We start from the raw sequence: 18956 nt of genomic DNA on the forward strand, positions 1-18956 counted from the left end.
CCAAGTAGACTGCTGTACAAACTTGGCGATTTGCAAGCAAACAATAAAGTCTGGGAATGTGATTCCCCTTAATTTAGGGGTGTAGTAGTCTTGTCTAGATGTAATTATTGTTGTGTGGTTATGTGTTGTTGCGTTTTTTTAATTGTATGCTTGGAAATAGCGTAAAGCTTTCAGCACTATTGTTAGTTGTTACATATAAATATTTATAAATATGTATTTGCTCATGCTTTATTTCCTCTTGGCACTGGAAATTTTCCTGAGGCCTTTACATTCCAGTTCTTAGTTGTTAAGTATACTTTTCCACTCTGTGGAAAGACAAGACTGCAGAGTTGCCATCTTTTCTTTGGTCCCCATTTGCTGTAAGATCTAATTCTGGTTTTCTCTGCATTCTGTAGAGCAGACCTCATTCAGGATAGCTGCCTCTGTACAGTGCCTTGCGTGCTCTTTGCATTTCTGGCTCAAAACTGGTGTTTTCTCTGCAGCTTCTCAGAGATAGATTAGCCTTTCCGTTTCATTTAACAATTGAAATATCTTGGAAAGAAATTACTCATTTTTGATAGCAAGAAGTTACATAAGTAGCTATTTAGTGCTTTAATTCTGTAAGACTTTGTAAGCATTTGCGTTAATGACATTGTGCAAATAACATTGTGCTTTTATAATGTTGGTAGATGTCATTATTTTACTTTTATGTAGACTTATCAGCTTTTCCTCTGAGTGCTATTCTTTGATCCATGATATAAAGTGTTTCACACAGGCTTTGTTTAAAGAGGAAAGCTTTATGAGCTCTAATGATACAGCTACTCTTAAATAGCTTTATTGAAATTGTTTTCTGTGAATGCTTTTTTTCATTAAAGTGGGTAAGCTTTTCCTTAATTTTGCTCAAAAGTTTTCCCAAAAAAATTCTTAAAACCAAAAAAGCCAGCTTTATATTCAAAAAGGGTTGAATAGGATCAGATTCAGTTCAAATCCATGGGATTGTATTAGACTTTGGGTTGTAATGAAGAACTGTTTTTGGTTTAGAGGCCTTAGACAGGGGGGTGTGTGTGTGTCTCATCCATTTTCTTAGCAAATTATGAACATTTAAATAAATAATATAGTATTTTAAGTTGTCACCTAAGTTATTAATCCAATTCTGTAAAACAGTCTTTGAACTTTTCAGACACTGTAAGGAAGGGGTTTTACTGCTATTAAATCTAATAATTTTCCATCTCTGCACAAAGGTCCCCAAGTGTATATCCTAGAATAAATATAGTTATGGAAGAAAACCTGTAGTTAGGGCTAAAGATGCATGCTTTACAGCAAAACCTTTGAGCTGAGGTCTTGGAAAAGCTTTTTTTACCTAGCAGAGTACTGGTCTTTGTTTTGTCCAGGGTGTGTTCTGGATGAGTTGGGAGTTTTTCAAAGTGCCCCCCTTCACTTCTCTAGAAAGGTCACTTTTTATCACAGGGATTCCTTAAACTGTGGCCTTTGAAATATGAACCTACCTGACAATCTGTGTATGTGTAACCTTTTTTTTTCTTTTTTTTTTTTTTTAAAAAAAAATCAGCAATCATCTGATCTTCCAGAAGGTGCAACTGTGCCAGCTTTGGGATTATCCAACAAAGCTGTTTTTGAAGGTACGACTAATGAGAAATAATGATGATGGTGCTTCATGTGAAACTTCTTTTAAAAATTATTGTTCTAGTGTACATCTTTTTGTTAGGTGTGTCATTGTAAGCTTGACTGCAAGTTTAGCACCTAAAAGTAAAATAACCCAAAGTGTTTATTTCTCTGGTAGCACTTAGATATGGTGCTTAAAAATCAAAAAAAGCACAAGTGAGAATCTTTCCTCCCTTTCTCTGTCTTTGGTTTCTCCCCTAAACACCCCCTAATGTCTTGTGCAAACCCAAAATGCTCTTTCCCTGCTTCTCATACTGTGTCCCACACCCCTGTAGGAAGTAACCCCACTCTGCACAGTGCTCCTGAGAGCCTCTTCTGTTGACTGATCTTGAGGAGTTTCATGTGGATGCTGGGGCTCATTGCTCTCCTGTGATGGGTCTGGGAGTAGCCAGGGCAGGATATTATTTGAATTCCCCCAACTGCCATTGTTCCTCTGTTTTCTCCATGCTCACTACCCGTGCCTCCCCTCCCCACTGCCCCCCCAAGACTGATGACTTTTAGCCAAAAAAATTAGTATTGAATAGTGTACTGTGAAATCTAGGTTCACAGTTGTTAAAGCAGAGCTACCTGTTCCTACTTGTGATTTCTCTGTAAAATACCGTGACCTCTGGAGTCCTTTTCACACTCTCCTCAACTGTTAGCACCCTTGTAAAGTAATGATTTGAGGGGGATAAGTCACATCTTGTGTTCCAGTGAAAATAGCCATAAACCTTCTCCAGATAAATGATGCTTTGTGAAAGTGTTTGGGAAGGCAGAATTAGTTAACCATCAGTTATGGGATTGCATTGTGGGGGAACAAGGAGGGAAGGACAAACGTTTGTCTAGAACGATAAAAACAACTGAGTTGAGACGGGGGATGAACTGGTAATCTGGTGTTTAATAAAGTCTCTGGTAAAAATGCACTTACACTGGAGTCTACAAATTAGGTCAGACCTGTTTTTTTCTCCTCTTAAAGCTTTATCAGAAGGTGTGAATTAAAAAAGGAAGCATTTTAATAAGCTTTGTCTCCAGGGTCTTCAATGGCAATGCAGCTAAATTTTCCTAAATCTTCTGTGAGAGAAAAGTAGCTCAGTTGTACTTGAAGTAACTCATAAAATGTATTTTGGCTAAAACTCTTTTTTTTCTGATTTCTCATGAGTCCTTCTGCTGAGAGGGGAAAAAAATCCTTCTAGAGTATCATTACACACAGAATAACTAATTTCCATTAATTTCATGCAGCACACCCAGAAGCAGCACTATGAGTAGAAAAGCTGTTAAATTTTCCTGCATTGTTCACCATTGCCCACCCAGTGCTGTCAGCACTGGTGGCTTAGGTTAAAGCCCCAAGACCTTTCTTGCTTACTCTGCAGAGGAATCTTCATGGTGAGCGATGATCAGATAGTGGTCTCAAATTAGATTGATGTTGCTAATTTCATTTTCAAGGGGAGAGAAGACGAGAAGATAATCTTTCTGTTCTGCTTTTTCTGTACCTGCTTTTTTAAACTGCTGTATTTGAATTGTGCATTTGGCATAAAGTTAGATTCTGTCTGAGAACAACTGTTGCCAAACTCTGTATTTTTTTTCTTAAATAATACCTTCAAAGTGAAGGACAGAGTTGAATTTTACCTTAAAATTAACAGGAGTAGTTTCAGTTACTTCTGGTACTTTTTCCTAAGCTAAGGACTGAGCCCTTGGCAGTTTTGCTGAAGTTTGCAAATTGTAGATACACTTCTGCAAGTATGTCTTTTTATTTAGGGGTCTACATTAAATTTAGGAATTCATCATTTGTATCTGAGATTTTTGCCTTAAACATTTTCAAATGTTTAAGGAAAGGTTTAATGTTGGGGAAGCACAGGTTAGACTCCTGATGACTCTTCTTTCAGATAAATCAAAATCTTTAAGAATCTCTAGGACAGTGCTGATGGAGAGAGGTCATGTCTCAGAATGGAATTAGTCCAAAGATTGGAATTTTTTTTTTCTTCTATTCATTCCCATGTGCATTAAAATAACTAGATTCTAATATTCATATTATTGTAACTCTGGAAGCAGAGAAACCTAATTTCAATTACTTATATTGTAAAAACAATAGATGTTTTTTACTTGTATAATAAACTCTCATATTTTCCCTCCTGTCAAGCATGTTCTCTCTAGCTAATGAAGTCCTTACTTTGAACAGGAGATATGGCTGTTCAACCAGCTGAGGATGAAGAAACATTTAATACCATTTCAAATCAGTATCCTGAGATTTATTTTCAACCCATGATCCTTACAGGTATGAAGTTCATTTCTATTGTGTGAAATAGAGAATTAGGGTCATTGGATATAAACTTGAAACATTATTTAGCTGTTTTCAGATTATTTAGTACCATATTTGAGTATGTTGTACAAATGTCTTTTAGAACCTCCCCCAGAGGATCACTTGCTGCAGAACACCTTGTGGCCTGAAGTTCAGAAGTTGTAAGTTTTATTTTTCTTTCTTTTGCTTAATTTGCAAAATTTCCAGAAAGCTATTGTTACATATTAATGTAGTCTGGTCTTGTAACTTTTCCTATTTTATTACCCAATTTGACTTTGTATGCAGTGTATTCCTTGTAAAATAAATAAATTATATGTATATAAAAGTTAGGGAACAATGCAGAAAATAGCAATTAGGACTGTCATGTCACAAAATTTTATTTCATTAGTTGTTTCTGTACCAGTGAAATATGTATGTTTTTTAACACAAAGTTATTCTTTTGAGTCTGTAATGATCAGACTTTAATTGTCCCTTTGGATGTTTGTCTTTTGAAGGTCTGTTTAGGGCACTGGTTCCTGTTTTTTTTTTTTCCTCCTTGTTCCAAGAGAATAGTAACATTTCTGGTCTTCTCTAAGGAACTGTGGCATGTTTTCGTGGTCTTATCTGTGCTCTGGAGTGTGATGCAGCATCTTTCCATGCTGCAGCCTTTATGTCTGTCTGCTCAGCACATCTGCTTAAAAAAACGCCCTTGTCTGTCTGCATAAGGAGTTCTCTGCTTCTTTCCACTTTGTGAAACAGACTTGCAGATCAAGTTTGTCTTTCTGATATGGAAGTAAAGGCTGAGGCATCAAATCAGAAGCTTTCCCCTAAAGCCTAACAGAATTGTAAGATCACAGAATCATTCAGGTTGGAAAAGACCCTTGGGATCATCAAGTCCAACCATCAGCCCTACTCTGCAAAGTTCTCCCCTACACCATATCCCCCAGCATCTCATCTAAACGACCCTTAAACACATCCAGGGATGGTGACTCCACCACCTCCCTGGGCAGCCTATTCCACTGTCTGACCACTCTGTCTGTGAAAAATTTTTTCCTAATGTCCAGTCTAAACCTCCCCTGTTGCAGTTTAAAGCCATTCCCTCTCGTTCTGTCACTAATCACCTCTGAGAAGAGACCAGCACCAACCTCTCTACAATGTCCTTTCAGGTAGTTGTAGAGAGTGATGAGGTCTCCCTTTAGCCTTCTCCTCATAGGATCTGTTCTCCAGGCCCTTCACCAGCTTCGTTGCCCTCCTCTGCACTCGCTTCAGCACCTCGATATCCCTCTTGTATTGAGGTGCCCAAAACTGGACACAGTACTCAAGGTGTGGCCTCACCAGTGCAGAGTAAAGGGGGACTATCACCTCCCTACTTCCGCTGGTCACACTATTTCTGATACAAGCCAGGATGCCGTTGGCTTTCTTGGCCACCTGGGCACACTGCTGGCTCATGTTCAGCTGTTTGTCAATTAGAACCCCCAGATCCTTCTCTTCCAGACAGCTCTCCAGCCACACCTCCCCAAGCCTGTAGCGATGCATGGGGTTGTTGTGGCCCAAGTGCAGGACCTGGCACTTGGCCTTGTTGAAGCTCATCCCGTTAACGTTGGCCCACCGATCCAATCTATCCAAGTCTCTCTGTAGTGCCTCCCTATCTTCTTGCAGATCAACACTCCCGCTTAACTTGGTGTCATCAAGATGCAATAGATGGAAGCAGCAGCCAAAACAGAATGTGTCTAGCAGTAGAGCAAAGTGATGAATGTTGAGTAAGACAGTTAGGAACCCAGTTTGGGTATTGAATGCTGACGGGGGTGGTGAATTACAAAGACAATAGGGTTACGTGGTCATGGCAAGAATTGTTTTGTGGTTGCAGGGTTTTAGAATTTTTCAGCTGTGTTTTGTTCCTTCTTTTCCAAGATTCACAACAACTCGCAGATGAAGGTTGTCACCTCATTTGTTCCCTAAGGATCCCAGTAACATTAGGCTACACTTCCACAAGCTTAAAAGGTTTGATATTAAAGTATAGCACAAAGAAACAAATCATCTCAAGCTCTTATGGGTTTATTATCTGAATCTCCCAAAAGATGATCTCAGGCAGGAACAAGGAGAATGTTGAGCCTTTGCTGGTGATTAACAGTTACTTTTATACATTACCAGTTTTGTGACTTCAGTTGGAGGGGACAGGAAATAAAAAAAACATTGGGAAAATAGTTTGCAGGTTGCATTCATTTGTCCAAGTAGGAGGTTTTGTAGGAGCTCATCTTTACCTTTAACTGGGCAATTAATCTTCTTTGTATGCTTTTAAGCTCTCTTACTGTGTTTGTACTCAAAAGTGCTTCTAAGAGGGAAGCTGGTAGGTATTAGACCATATCTGCACATTTTGTAATTTCCAGCTGTTACATTAAATGCTTCTCCTGTGCTTGCTATGCCCGCTAATGCACCCACTCACATAAGTAGTTTGATGAGGGATCTTTTAAGTGGTGAAAAGGCGCCAAGGCCAAAATTTTTCTTCATTTGCCTTTGACATTTCTCAAAGTCTAGTCAGACATTAATCTTTGATATTCTGCTACAGAAGTATTGCCTATCTGCTTTTATATCCTGCATTCATTAAAATAACTGCATTTTATGATGGTTGTCAGGGGACTTACCTGAGCAATTTTTCCTGTTTTTAGAGATACTGTGAATGACAAGGGTTCTTTTATGCAAGGGCAACAAGATGTAAAGCATTCATAGACTTTCAGGTTTTTTTGCTCAGGATAATCTTGAAAGAAGTAACATGAAATCGCATAATGTAGATTTCAAGTTGCCATAGCAGCAGAAAAACAGTGTGAGGAACTGACTTGCTAAAAATAGCTTGTTTGTCATTGACATTTGTGTATTCCCAGCACTAACTTGACACAGAATTTTGAAGGATTAGTGTTGGGTTTTGAAAAGTGTTTGCTTGAGTAGGTTTTAGTATGAAGAACTTGCTGAATTTTTTACATAATCTAACAACTTTAAAATAAAAATATGATAAATCCTGTGAGAGTATGCTAATCTTTATCCTCTTGGAAAATTACCATAGAGAGTTTATATGCAGCAGGCTGAGATTAAAGCCGAGGTGTTGACATAAATATATATGTTTATATGCATGTGCATTTCATGTAATACACTTGGAAGTCTTGAGAGATCCTTTTTGACTCTAGAAAATTACTGTAATCATTTGTCTGGACACTAAAAGTCTAGTCAGTTTATCTCTGCATAAAAAATTGCTGTGAATTGCACATTGCTGAGGCAAAATCGCTTGTGGTTGAAAATGTCGCTTTGTTATTCATTCATGCAGTTGCTTCTCTCCATTGTGAACCTTTTTTTGGTGTTGGACTTCATAATGAAGGGATTGGATTGCATGTATGGGGGCAGGGGAAGGGGTTGTACTGGAGCATCTATACTTGCAAGGCTCATACACTCTTATAAACAGCATCTCCTATCGCCACTAACTATTCTCTTTACTGGAGACAGCACTGGGCTATATAGGCTGTTGGTCTGACCTGTGATAGTCCTTGCAAAAGATGGTATTTTAGGTTTTATTTTCATTTAAAGAGAAAGATTACATTTTAATGCTTCTATTTAGCAAGAACAAAGTTGCATGCAGAAGCTCAAAATGTTTCTGTCAAGTGCTCTTCAGTACTACATTTAGGAGATAAAACCAATGTAATTGAGAACTTGTTTCACAGGTTATTTTTCCTTCATCGAATTTCAGGAATTTTATACTTTTCATGGAATAAATACTTCTCAGTTTTAGAAAATTGACTTTCAATGGTTTTCACTACGAAATAGTCTCCAGGAATGCACTTTAAAAGTAAGCATTATGATAAAACTCCTGCAGGTGGCAGATTGAGAAAGACACGCAATAGTACCTTTCTCATTATAAGATACAATGCAATTTGCAAATTAACATTACACTTAAGCACAGCTACCAATCCCTCTCACCCCTGAAGGCCCAGGCACAGTTACTCTTCATGAAAAGCCAGTGCATCCCCAGTCTTCAGACATGAGTGTGGCAGTCTGTCTATGGAATATGCCCAGCAGCGACTCTTCTGGACTCCATTCAACAGATACAGGCAGTAATTTGTCATTTAAACAGATGGCTGTTTTGGCAGCAAGTGAAATCCCATGAACATAATCCCATATAAGAACTTCTTTGCAACGCTACTGACCAAAACAGTTTATTAAGAGAACTGCCCATCTCTTCAGAGTTAGGAATCAAAGGAAACCACCCCCCACAACTGGTATTTAACTGATAGCTGTCCACTGTTTATAGATTGCATTTCCAATTTTACTTTATTTCCAGTCTGTTTTGTGACTGATTTTAATTTGTGTTAGTCTGTGTGGCATTTCTGCTTATTAGTTAAATCCCAGTCTGGATATGTGAGCTTGAATTCCAGCAGAACTCATGCAAAGACTGATTAAAAATCTATTTCTGGAGAACACTAGAAGTTTTGGGTTTTTTAGTGTTGTTTTCCTTTTCCAACATGATTCTTGTCCTCTAGTTCAGAAATCTTTCTTTCAGTATTTCACAGAACAGGCATCCTTTGGCTGGGTGTTTGTGGTGTATTTCTCTGGTGATCTTCAAATCTGTGGCTTCTGTTTTTTATTTGTAGTGTTAAAATTGCTTTCCAAGGAAGTAAGAATACATTAAACATTGCTTTAGTTTGCTTTGTTAATCGTTAGTGTAGCTTCTGCCATGCTGATGCTTCAGGACTATGGAATGAGCTGGAGAGATTGTTCAGTAGTCAGTTCCTAAATGTGAAAATTTATACAGAAGTTTAAATTCAATGCTGAACATTGTTAGGAATTATTTGGTACATAATACTGAAACTGTGGTGAGAAGTTCCTGGCAGGTGCCTTTCATTTTCATCATCAAAGGGATTTAAATTAACATAAGAACCTTGATGCATACTGCAAAAATGACTGTGATGTGTTAAATACCTTTTCACATTTGTTTCAGATATGGACATGGATATGAAATTTTTTGTGTTGCTTGCAATAATTCAAACACTGTAATTGCCTCAGCATGTAAGGTAAGAAAAGATTCTAGCACCATCTAGTGAAAAGTGCCACTAAATTTCTAGGGCTGACAGAGCAGGGGTCAGAATTCAGTTTGGTCTTAATTCTGTTCTTTCACTTAAATGTGAAAGATTTTGTATAGATGACAGTTGCCTTGAAAAGGTGAGAGTGAATGCAGATAAGTTATTAGTCATAAATTATGTATGATTCATCTGAAGATATTAGTAAGATAAATCCTAACAAATATAGCTATAAAACATTTTCATACCGATATATTGTCAGGATTAGTGAAAATTCCCAGAGGAAAGCTGGGGGAACTTCCCAGAGGAAAACCTGATTGCAAGCCTTAAAACAAGCCCCCTAACATCTCAGTATTTTGAAACATGGACGTCTATATTTGCTTTCATTAATTCTCACTGATATTTTTTCCATCATACAGGCTTCCAAAAAAGAACATGCAGCAATTATTTTGTGGAGCACTACTTCTTGGAAGAAACTGCAGAGTTTGCCATTTCACAATCTGACTGTTACTCAGCTGGCATTTTCTCCTAATGACAAATTTTTATTAGCGGTTTCTAGAGACAGGAATTGGTCACTGTGGAGGAAACAAGACTCATCAGAGTCAGGTAAGATATGTGAAGTGGATATACACATTTGAAGACTTTGTGGTTTGTTCACTGTATTTGGTTTCAAAATATTTGAAGGAGAATTGGTAAAATATTTTAATGGACGTTTTCCTTGCAACTTTTAAGAATTAATAGTGTTGTAGCCTCCTGTGGCTTTAAGAAGTGCAGTTAATGCATAGCCTCACAGTGTCCAGGGCAGAAATCAGGAGGTCTAAAGCCCAGCTGGAAGTTACTCTGGCTTCAGCAATCAAGGATAACAAGAAATGTTTCTATAAGTATGTCAGTAGCAAAAGAATGACCAGGGAGAGCCTCCATCCCCTGCTAGATGCAGGAGGAAACATCGTAACAAGTGATGAGGAGAAGGCTGAGGTCCTTAATGCCTTCTTTGCCTCAGTCTTTAATAACAAGACTAGTTGTATTGAGGGAATCCAGCCTCCTCAGCCAGAGGACAGAGACTGGGAGAACGACCCCACCGCGTTCCAGGAGGAGACAGTCAGTGACCTACTGCATCCATAGACACACACAAGTCCATGGGACCAGACAGGATACACCCGAGGGTGCTGAAGGAGCTGGCTGGGGTGCTCGCCAAGCCGCTTTCCATCCTTTACCAGCAGTCCTGGCTGACTGGGGAGGTCCTGACAGTTTGGAAACTGGCCAGTGTGATGCCCATCTATAAGAAGGGTCGGAAGGATGATCCAGGAAATTACAGGCCTGTCAGCTTGACTTCGGTACCCGGGAAGCTGATGGAGCAGCTCATCCTGAGTACCATCACACAACACATGCGGGACAACCAGATGATCAGGCCCAATCAGCATGGGTTTGTGAAAGGCAGGTCCTGCTTGACAAACCTGATCTCCTTCTACGACAGGGCGACCCACTTATTGGATGAGGGAAAGGCTGTGGATGTAGTTTACCTTGACTTCAGTAAGGCCTTTGACACCATTTCCCACAGCATTCTCCTGGCAAAACTGACTGCTCGAGGCTTGGATGGGCACACGCCTTGCTGGGTAAAAAACTGGCTGGATGGCCGGGCCCAAAGAGTTGTGGTGAATGGAGTTAAATCCAGTTGGCGGCCGGTCACGAGTGGTGTCCCCCAGGACTCGGTTTTGGGGCCACTCCTGTTTAACATCTTTATTGATGATCTAGACGAGGGGATCGAGTGCACCCTCAGTAAGTTTGCAGATGACACCCAGTTGGGTGGGAGTGTTGATCTGCTCGAGGGTAGGGAGGCTCTGCAGAGAGATCTGGACAGGCTGGAGCGATGGGCTAAGGCCAACTGTAGGAGTTTCAATAAGGCCAAATGCCGGGTGCTGCACTTGGGCCACAACAACCCCCAGCAGCACTACAGGCTTGGGGAGGAGTGGCTGGAGAGCTGCCAGTCAGAGAGGGACCTGGGGGTGTTGATTGACAGCTGGCTGAACATGAGCCAGCAGTGTGCCCAGGTGACCAAGAAGGCCAATGGCATCCTGGCTTGTGTCAGAAATAGTGTGGCCAGCAGGGACAGGGAAGTGATCTTACTGCTGTACTCAGCACTGGTGAGGCCGCACCTCGATTACTGTGTTCAGTTTTGGGCCCCTCACTACAAAAAGGACATTGAATGACTCGAGCGTGTCCAGAGAAGGGCAACGAAGCTGGTGAAGGGTCTGGAGCACATGTCGTACGAGGAGCGGCTGAGGGAACTGGGGTTGTTTAGTCTGGAGAAGAGGAGGCTGAGGGGAGACCTCATCGCCCTCTACAGCTACCTGAAAGGAGGTTGCAGAGAGCTGGGGATGAGTCTCTTCAACCAAGTAACAAGTGATAGGACAAGAGTAATAGCCTCGAGTTGCACCAGGGAAGGTTTAGACTAGATATTAGGAAGTATTTCTTTACAGAACGGGTTGTTAGGCGTGGGAATGGGCTGCCCAGGGAGGTGGTGGAGTCCCCATCCCTGGAGGTGTTTAAGAGTCGGGTTGACATATCATTTAGGGATATGGTGTAGTTGGGATCTGTCAATGTTAAGTTAATGGTTGGACTGGATGATCTTCAAGGTCCTTTCCAACCTAGACGATTCTGTGTGATTCTGTGTAATGGAGTACAGGAAAGCTGGAAGGGGAATTAAAATGTGGATAAGAATATAATCAGGCCTTAAATGCTGTTTAATTGATGGATGTAATGAAGTCTGCTGTTTGTCCTCCTGCCTTCTGCTTGTGATTGTATGTTTCAGATTTACTGAAATCGAGTACATAGTATGCTGGGGTGTAATGCTTGAGTTTCAAACTGGTATTCTGTTAAGGAAAACCTTCCTCTTGGTGTCTTTACAGGGCAAGGCTGGAAGGTTCATTGCTACACCCATGTCCTGCATACTGCTGCCTTGTCCCTGTTTGCAGGGAATGACACTTTGAGACTCTTGACAGGATTAATCTCTATCTTTGGTGTGGCTTTCTGATAATCCTATACAATTGATTAATTTGACTGGAACTGGCTCTGTCTGGAGAAAAAGCTGATAGTAAAGATTCAGTTGACTTTCTCATTAAGACTTTGAGCCTTGCAAAATCACGAGGAGATTGCTATTGAACATTTTAATGGATTCCTAGAACAGATGCTTGTGCTGAAAATTATTATCATTGCACTGTTGGCTTAAATAGCACATAAACGCTACTGGGCTCTCTAGAGTTTTCCTAGAGACTTGGCAGTGAGATTTGGCCCCTTCAGACATGTCCAGTTGCATCCTGGCTTTAGATTTCTGTTCTATTCAGACTTATATTCTAAAGCCTGGCATATTGTCCACAGTAGTTACATGATGTTTCAGGATAAGGAGTATGAATTCTCATAGGAAGTAGAGGAAATCCTCTTTTCATGTGTTCATCAATAACTCTTCTGTCTACAAAGAACATCACTGTCAGTGTAAAACAAAACTGCTGTTATTGGCATCCCAAGAAGTGGTTACTCAAAGTCTACACTCTAAAACAATAGACTTTTCTACTTAGGAAAAGCATTCCTATTTACTGACCTGCTGATCAGGTTTATTGCCTGATTGAATGCATGTTGAAATGGCAGCCTGTCTCTTTGGACACAGATTAATCTTTACAATTAGATCGTTAGGATTTGAGCTTTTGGGGCTTTACTGGTAAATAGGAACTGCAGTGAAATTATTTAGGATACACGTACACATGGTAAATGTTGCACTATACTAAAACTTTGGAAGTCAGTGTTCTTATGAAAAACTTGTATAGAAAGAATGTGAAGGTCTTATACTGGGACTTAAATTCTTTTGAAAGAGATATTTGTGTAAAAGATCAAACTGTTCCGTCTGTTTTAGTGCTCTAAAGACTGATTGATACTGTCTTGAATGGGTGCTAATTATCATTGTGATAGTGTTGGAAAAAAGATATTTATGTGGTGCTAAGTATTCCCAGTTGCTTTGAAGATGAGTGGAGTAATGTCTGAGTATTCCTGCAATTCTTGCATAGAGTTAAGTAAGAGTAACAATTACTTTTAATATGTGAAGTAGTTGAAGCAAGGGTTTTGCTCTATATGTTTTATTCCAGGACCAGTCTTCAGTTGCTGTGCATACACAGACAAAAATACAGCTGTTCACAGTCGAATCATTTGGTCTTGTGATTGGACACCAGATAGCAAGTATTTTATTACTGGCAGTCGGGACAAAAAGGTACTTAATATAAAAGCAATTTTAAAAGCCCAGAATTATTTTAAATGTATTTTAGATTAGTAAATGCTGTGTTATAATGAGCCCATATTCTATAAATATCACTAAAAGTTTGTTGTGTGTATTTCCACAGAAATCAGTGAGACTTTCATATGCTGAAGTGCTTGAGTATGTATGTAGAAGACTGGTCTGCCAGTTGAACTTTCTCCATGTTTTTCATACAGCAATACAAACATACGTCACATAACTCTAAATTTTTCTTTAACTTTGATAACAGAATCTGGTTTTGTTGTCAGGATCTTTAATGAAATCAGACAGACTGTTGAAAAAATTGAATCTTTGTAGATAGACATTGTAGACTATTTTTTGTGTCATCCACTTTGTTCTGTGCCCTGGAAATATTTTAAGTTAGTTATTTCTTATGTTTTTGTAAATGCATTTACAAAAAGATTAAAGTGAAAATTCCTAGATGATTCTCTTTTTTTCAGGTCATTATCTGGGGCCAGTGCAATTTATCTGTGACTACTGAAGGAAATATGTTGGATTCAATCAAGCCCTGTTCAACAGTACTGGATGCCGGGGATTCTGTTACTGCTGTTGGTATCAGCCGTGTGCTTACTCCCCATGGAAGGTATTGCTGTTTTTCTGTAATACCATTTTGTGTTTAATTTGAAATTAGTATTTTTCCCCTTTAGTCAGTTTTCTGTGGCTAAACAGCTCCTAAAATCTACCTGTCAAATATTGTGACCATTCTTTGACTGAATGACCTCTACTCTTTTCTTTCCTACCCTTCTTTTCAGGTGGTGACTTCTCCAAACAGTGTAACAAGAAAAAAAAAAAAAGGGGTGGGGGGGATGAACACACCTGAAATACATTAATTCTTTCAACAATATTGATGTTGTAATAAACTCTTCAGTTTTTTCCTAACCAAATATATTTTGCAGGTTTCTGCTTTACTCATTTTTTTTATGAAGAAGCTTTGATTTAAATTGTGATTTTCTTTTTTTTTTAAATGTTATTTTCATGGAAAAGTAAATATTGATTTGAAGGGCAAGGTGCAACACGGTGTTTGAGTGCTAGTTCTTTCTAGCTTGCATTAGAGCCAGCTTCACTGAGCTGCCTACTGTAATCTCTTTCAGAACTAATGCTGTTATTCTCTTGACAGATATATTGTTGCAGTAGGCTTAGAGAATGGGAAGATTATTTTGTACACATGGAAGCAGAGTGGGCAAGAACCGGCACTAGCTGATTGGACCACGTGTGTTGAGATGGATAACAGGTATGTCTTTTGAATTAAGTTAAGAGCAAGGAAATATTATTCTTGAGACTAATAGTGATGGAGTTCTCTTATTCTAGTATAAAGTCATATGAAATGGGTTTATTTGTATATCAAAAATTGTTATCCTTTTAGGAAAAGGTTGGTCCCTGAAAGTCTAAAGATGTCTTTAAGCAAAACCTGGAAATAAAAATATGGGTTATTTAGATTTATTAAAAAAACCCAACAAACCCCAATGAAAACCAAGGGTGGGGGAGGTTAAACCCCAAAATACTTCATGCCATATGAATGCTTTGAGAAATATTACCCTTTGTTGGCCTCACTTTGGGGGAAAAAAAAAAAGCTTTATTACCTTTAGCCATAAAAATAGATAAAAAACACTGCAGAGGGGTGGAAAAGAATCATTGTCTATATATGTCAGCAAAACATTTTGTAGTGGACAATAGCAAGCTTTCAAGAGCAGTTTCTAGCAGAATCCAAAGGCATAACAAGCTATATGTGGTGCTGCTGTGGTGACAGCTAGAGAAACTCTCTGTAGAGAGACTTTGAATGTTTCACTTGAAGCACTCTCCTAGATTTTTCTTTCATATACTGGCATTGGTAGTACCAGAAATGAAATTCGATGGTGACTTTGGCCTGTGTGTGTTTGAAGTGAGTTGGAAAGAGACACCAGATAACAGGAAATCGCAGGCTAAAAGCCAGAAATCTGTCATATCTCAGTAATTGAGATGCTAGACTTGCAGCTTAATGTGGTAAAACTTGAAATCAATAGCTGTTTAAATTATTGATGAGTGAGAGGATAAAATGTCATTAGTGTTAATGGTCCTGCTTATTTTAAGAACTTAATACCTGCTGGTTGTCACAAGTCAGTTTTTCCTCAGTTGGTAGTGTTAACAGAAGAGTACTAATTATATAAATGTTGATGTTTACATTCACATGCCCAATGGTGTTTGACATTTTGCAGTTATGTATGGATTTCTTTTTGTTGCAGCCAAAGTCATGCTCTTGCTGTGAAACGTTTATGTTGGAGACATCATGCGGGCAGAGCTGGACATAATGACCTGAACAGCAGCGAGTGGTTGCAGCTTGCAAGTTGTGGAGCTGATCATTGTGTTAAGATATTCAATGTCAACAGATTTGCTCTTTAGCAAAGACAGCAGGCCTGTTTGTGCAAAACAGATTCACAACGATTTATTTCCTCTTTTAGCCAGTTTGATTGTTGAATTTTCTGTTTTCTGCTGTGGAAAGTGAAACATCTGACATGTAACTTATTAAAGCAGCTTTTGTGGTAGCTTGAAATGTCAACTATTTTTCTAATTCTGCAGTTCCAGGAATAGGAAGTATTTTGTGTGTTTTGGCTGGCGAATATCCTGGAACTGAGGGATGGGAGGTGGGGTAGGGCATGGGAGAAGAATAGTGAGACAGCTTTGTTCACTGTGACTCCAAGGGTATGTGGGAAGCTGCTGGTACTTGGGGGATTCTGTGCTTGGGATTGTGAGTGGAGTACTGAATTTTTAACTCCTTATTCCTGTTAAAATTAACTGTCAGTTGGCCTGCCAGTGCTGATATTGCATGTTTAAGCATGTGCAGTTAACCAGAGATCAGAGTAAAATATACAGCTCTCTCCAGTTGCCTTCTGAATGTATATTACAGTCCTGGTCCAAGTCTTAGACCACCTTACTTTAGAAGCAGTAGTTTCTGTTTGCATGCTTGGACAGGCCTGCTTGTTTGTTTTTATTAATTTCTTATGCTGTGCAGAGTGCTGAGCTCATGCTTCTTGGTCATGTGGGGCTTAAAGCCTAACTCAGAGACCACTTAAATTTTCTGGTGTCTTCCCTGTGAGTCTGCTCTGAGCAGAGTGCTATAGAAGAGCTACCTCTTACTCTGCTTGAGGGCTATCCTCTACAGTTTGGCTGGAAAAGCTTATAGATATCAGTAAGCAGGAGCTAAAAGGTGGCAGCCATTCCTTGCACTGCCTTTGGACTCTTCCTGACTTTTGAACTCCTTATCTATTCTGGTGAAAACAGGTTAACTTAGTTGTCAGTGTAACTTAAATAGAATGGTAATAGATGGTGAGTACTTAAGAAAGAAACCTTTACCTCAGCAGGTCTCTATCTGATTCCAAAGTCTAATTTAGAAATCAGTTAAAATTTGGGAATTAAATTATTTTTGTTCTAGAACCACTTGCTACCTGAACTGGTAGTGCAGAAGTAATTCAAATTGTGTTTAACTTTTTACTGTGTTGCATCTTTAGATAGAGTACAGTTGTTACAGTGGGCCAAACTCTTTTCAGAATAATTATGTTTTAAAGATTTTTATATTTTCACTTTTTATTTTCAATTCTGTTTTTCAGCATTAAAAAGAAAATTCTTTAAAATTACTTAGAGGAATAAAAACGTGACTTCTTATTAAAGATGCTTTGCTACATTTAAGTTGTGGTACCCAGTGCTTTCCTTACATGTGTGCTTCAAGCATTTGAGTAGTGTATTTTACTTGTCCAGGAATTTTTAAACAACCATAGACTGTTTCCTGGCAAAAGAAAGTCATAACTTATTGCTCATGAGGTTTCAAAAAGCTGCCAAAAGTGGAACTTTTTTCTACGTCACAATTGTAATTTAGTATCTTACCTACAACTTGATGATAATACTTTCCAATGCTAGTACGTCTTGCCATGCGGCCACTCTTGCATATAGGCAAAAGTGAAACATCATGCTAGTTGTCCCTCTCTCCTATTTTGTGAAATGCTCTCATTAAACAAGCATCAGCTGTTGTATGATTTAGTAATCCATTCCATTACCCCTGGGACTTGTGTGACTCAATCGCATTGAAGAATATACCTCATTGTTCCAACTTTACATCAGACTAGTCTGTTGATCTGCAAAGTCTAAATGTTTGTAACAGACGCTTTTTATTTTCAATTAAGTTAGAGCTTGTCAAGAGACACCTCGACACATAACACTGTACATTAAAAAAAAAAAAAAAATTATCATCTTTGTTCACATATCACTTTGCTATAAAGTGAGCGTGACTTTTACATACGCCTTTATCTTCTCAGTAAATCCACTAAAGTCTTCTCAAACCAGCATGTAAATCAGCATCGGGGTAGCAAGTCAGATACTGATTTCATTATCTGAACTAGTATCAGAAAACTATTTGGATCGATGTAAGTGTGATATCAAGGAAAAATAGTGTAATTATAGTGATCATTCTGGGGATATCATTGGCTGCCTAATGAAGAATAGAGTTCTTTAAACAGCAAAATAGTACCCTTTAAGATTATTATAAGAGTGCTTAGAAAATTTGGGGTTCGGTTTGTTTTAAAAAATGAAGAAAAGCTAACATTTGCCAGATATTTCCTATATTCATTCTACTTCATTATTCTTGTTATATTGGTTTGATAAATAATTCTGGAATCAAGTGCCTTCTTTCTATATTTCCTTTTTGTTTTGTTCCCCAAAACTGTCTTAATTAGGTTTTTATTTGAAAGAATCTACTGTTGGTTTTGTTCACTGAATGGCTACCACTTCTGTTTTCTTCCATGTGCTTTTCTTTTGTATATACCTACTCGGAGAGACTCAATTCATTAAAAATAATGCATGCATTCATGTAGTATTTCATACATAAAAAAAAGAATAAATTATGGCTTCAGTCATATTCACCTGACTGACCTGACTGTAGTCCTGTTTACCTACCGAGATGTCTAACTGCTCTACGTATCCATTTTTATTCTACATTTTCTTCTATGCCCTGTTGTTGTCTCTTGTGAAATGCTGTTGTCTCTTGTGAAATGCCATGCCTCTTTTCATTCCTACTCATCCTTTTTTTTTTTTCTTTCTTAAAAATGTGGTTATTCTTCATGGCCTCCCCTCAATGAAAACTCTAATTGTGCTCAGGTGTATTTTGGAAGATGGAGTTGGCCTCTGTACTTTGCAAGTTGCTTGTATCACTCTTTTTATAGCAGATAGTAAAACGTCATACAATAAAACCAAAGTTGAGGTAAATGTGATCCTATTTCATTCCATTTATCTTCAAGACTATCAAATAGTCCTGCCAACTCTAACCTTAGGAAGCTCTGACTTTTCACGACAGAGCCTCTGATATTGCATTTTTTTTCTCTTAATAATGTGATGCAAGATCATGTCCGATGGTCAAGGGTGAAAACTTGCTGTCCGGAATTGGGGTGGTCCCAGCTTTGCACTACCCTTTCCTGCCAGTCCTAAGGTAAGGTGTAAGGGTGGTGTTCAAGTGATAAAAGCCCAGAGGCAGATGGTACTCATCAGAATGCACCTGTCTATAGCAACCTAATACTCTGCATGAATTTTCTAACTATAGCATTACATATTTCTGAGTTTCTGTCTTCATTTCTGTTACCTGTTTGGTCAAAGGCAGTGTGTTTATATTAAACCGCTGTGATCTAGCAGGACACAAACCTGACGCAGTATCCCCTATAAACCG

At 38.8% G+C, this 18956-nt stretch overlaps 1 protein-coding gene across 2 annotated transcripts in view; it reads left to right on the top strand.

Annotated features, from left to right (window-relative positions):
• Nucleotides 1-18504, top strand: part of ELP2 (elongator acetyltransferase complex subunit 2) — a 49781-nt gene extending 31277 nt beyond the window's left edge. For both annotated transcript variants that reach the window (XM_074824131.1, XM_074824122.1), the window contains 9 exons: nucleotides 1547-1616; nucleotides 3815-3910; nucleotides 4038-4095; nucleotides 8895-8967; nucleotides 9393-9579; nucleotides 13107-13228; nucleotides 13714-13856; nucleotides 14391-14504; nucleotides 15493-18504. In XM_074824131.1, the coding sequence (XP_074680232.1) occupies nucleotides 1547-1616; nucleotides 3815-3910; nucleotides 4038-4095; nucleotides 8895-8967; nucleotides 9393-9579; nucleotides 13107-13228; nucleotides 13714-13856; nucleotides 14391-14504; nucleotides 15493-15649 (1020 nt within the window). In that variant the 3' untranslated portion in view covers nucleotides 15650-18504. The remainder of the gene's footprint in view (nucleotides 1-1546; nucleotides 1617-3814; nucleotides 3911-4037; nucleotides 4096-8894; nucleotides 8968-9392; nucleotides 9580-13106; nucleotides 13229-13713; nucleotides 13857-14390; nucleotides 14505-15492) is intronic.
• Nucleotides 18505-18956: the final 452 nt, after the last annotated feature.

This window comes from Strix aluco, chromosome 1 (genome assembly GCF_031877795.1).
Source record: "Strix aluco isolate bStrAlu1 chromosome 1, bStrAlu1.hap1, whole genome shotgun sequence".
Lineage (NCBI taxonomy): Eukaryota > Metazoa > Chordata > Aves > Strigiformes > Strigidae > Strix > Strix aluco.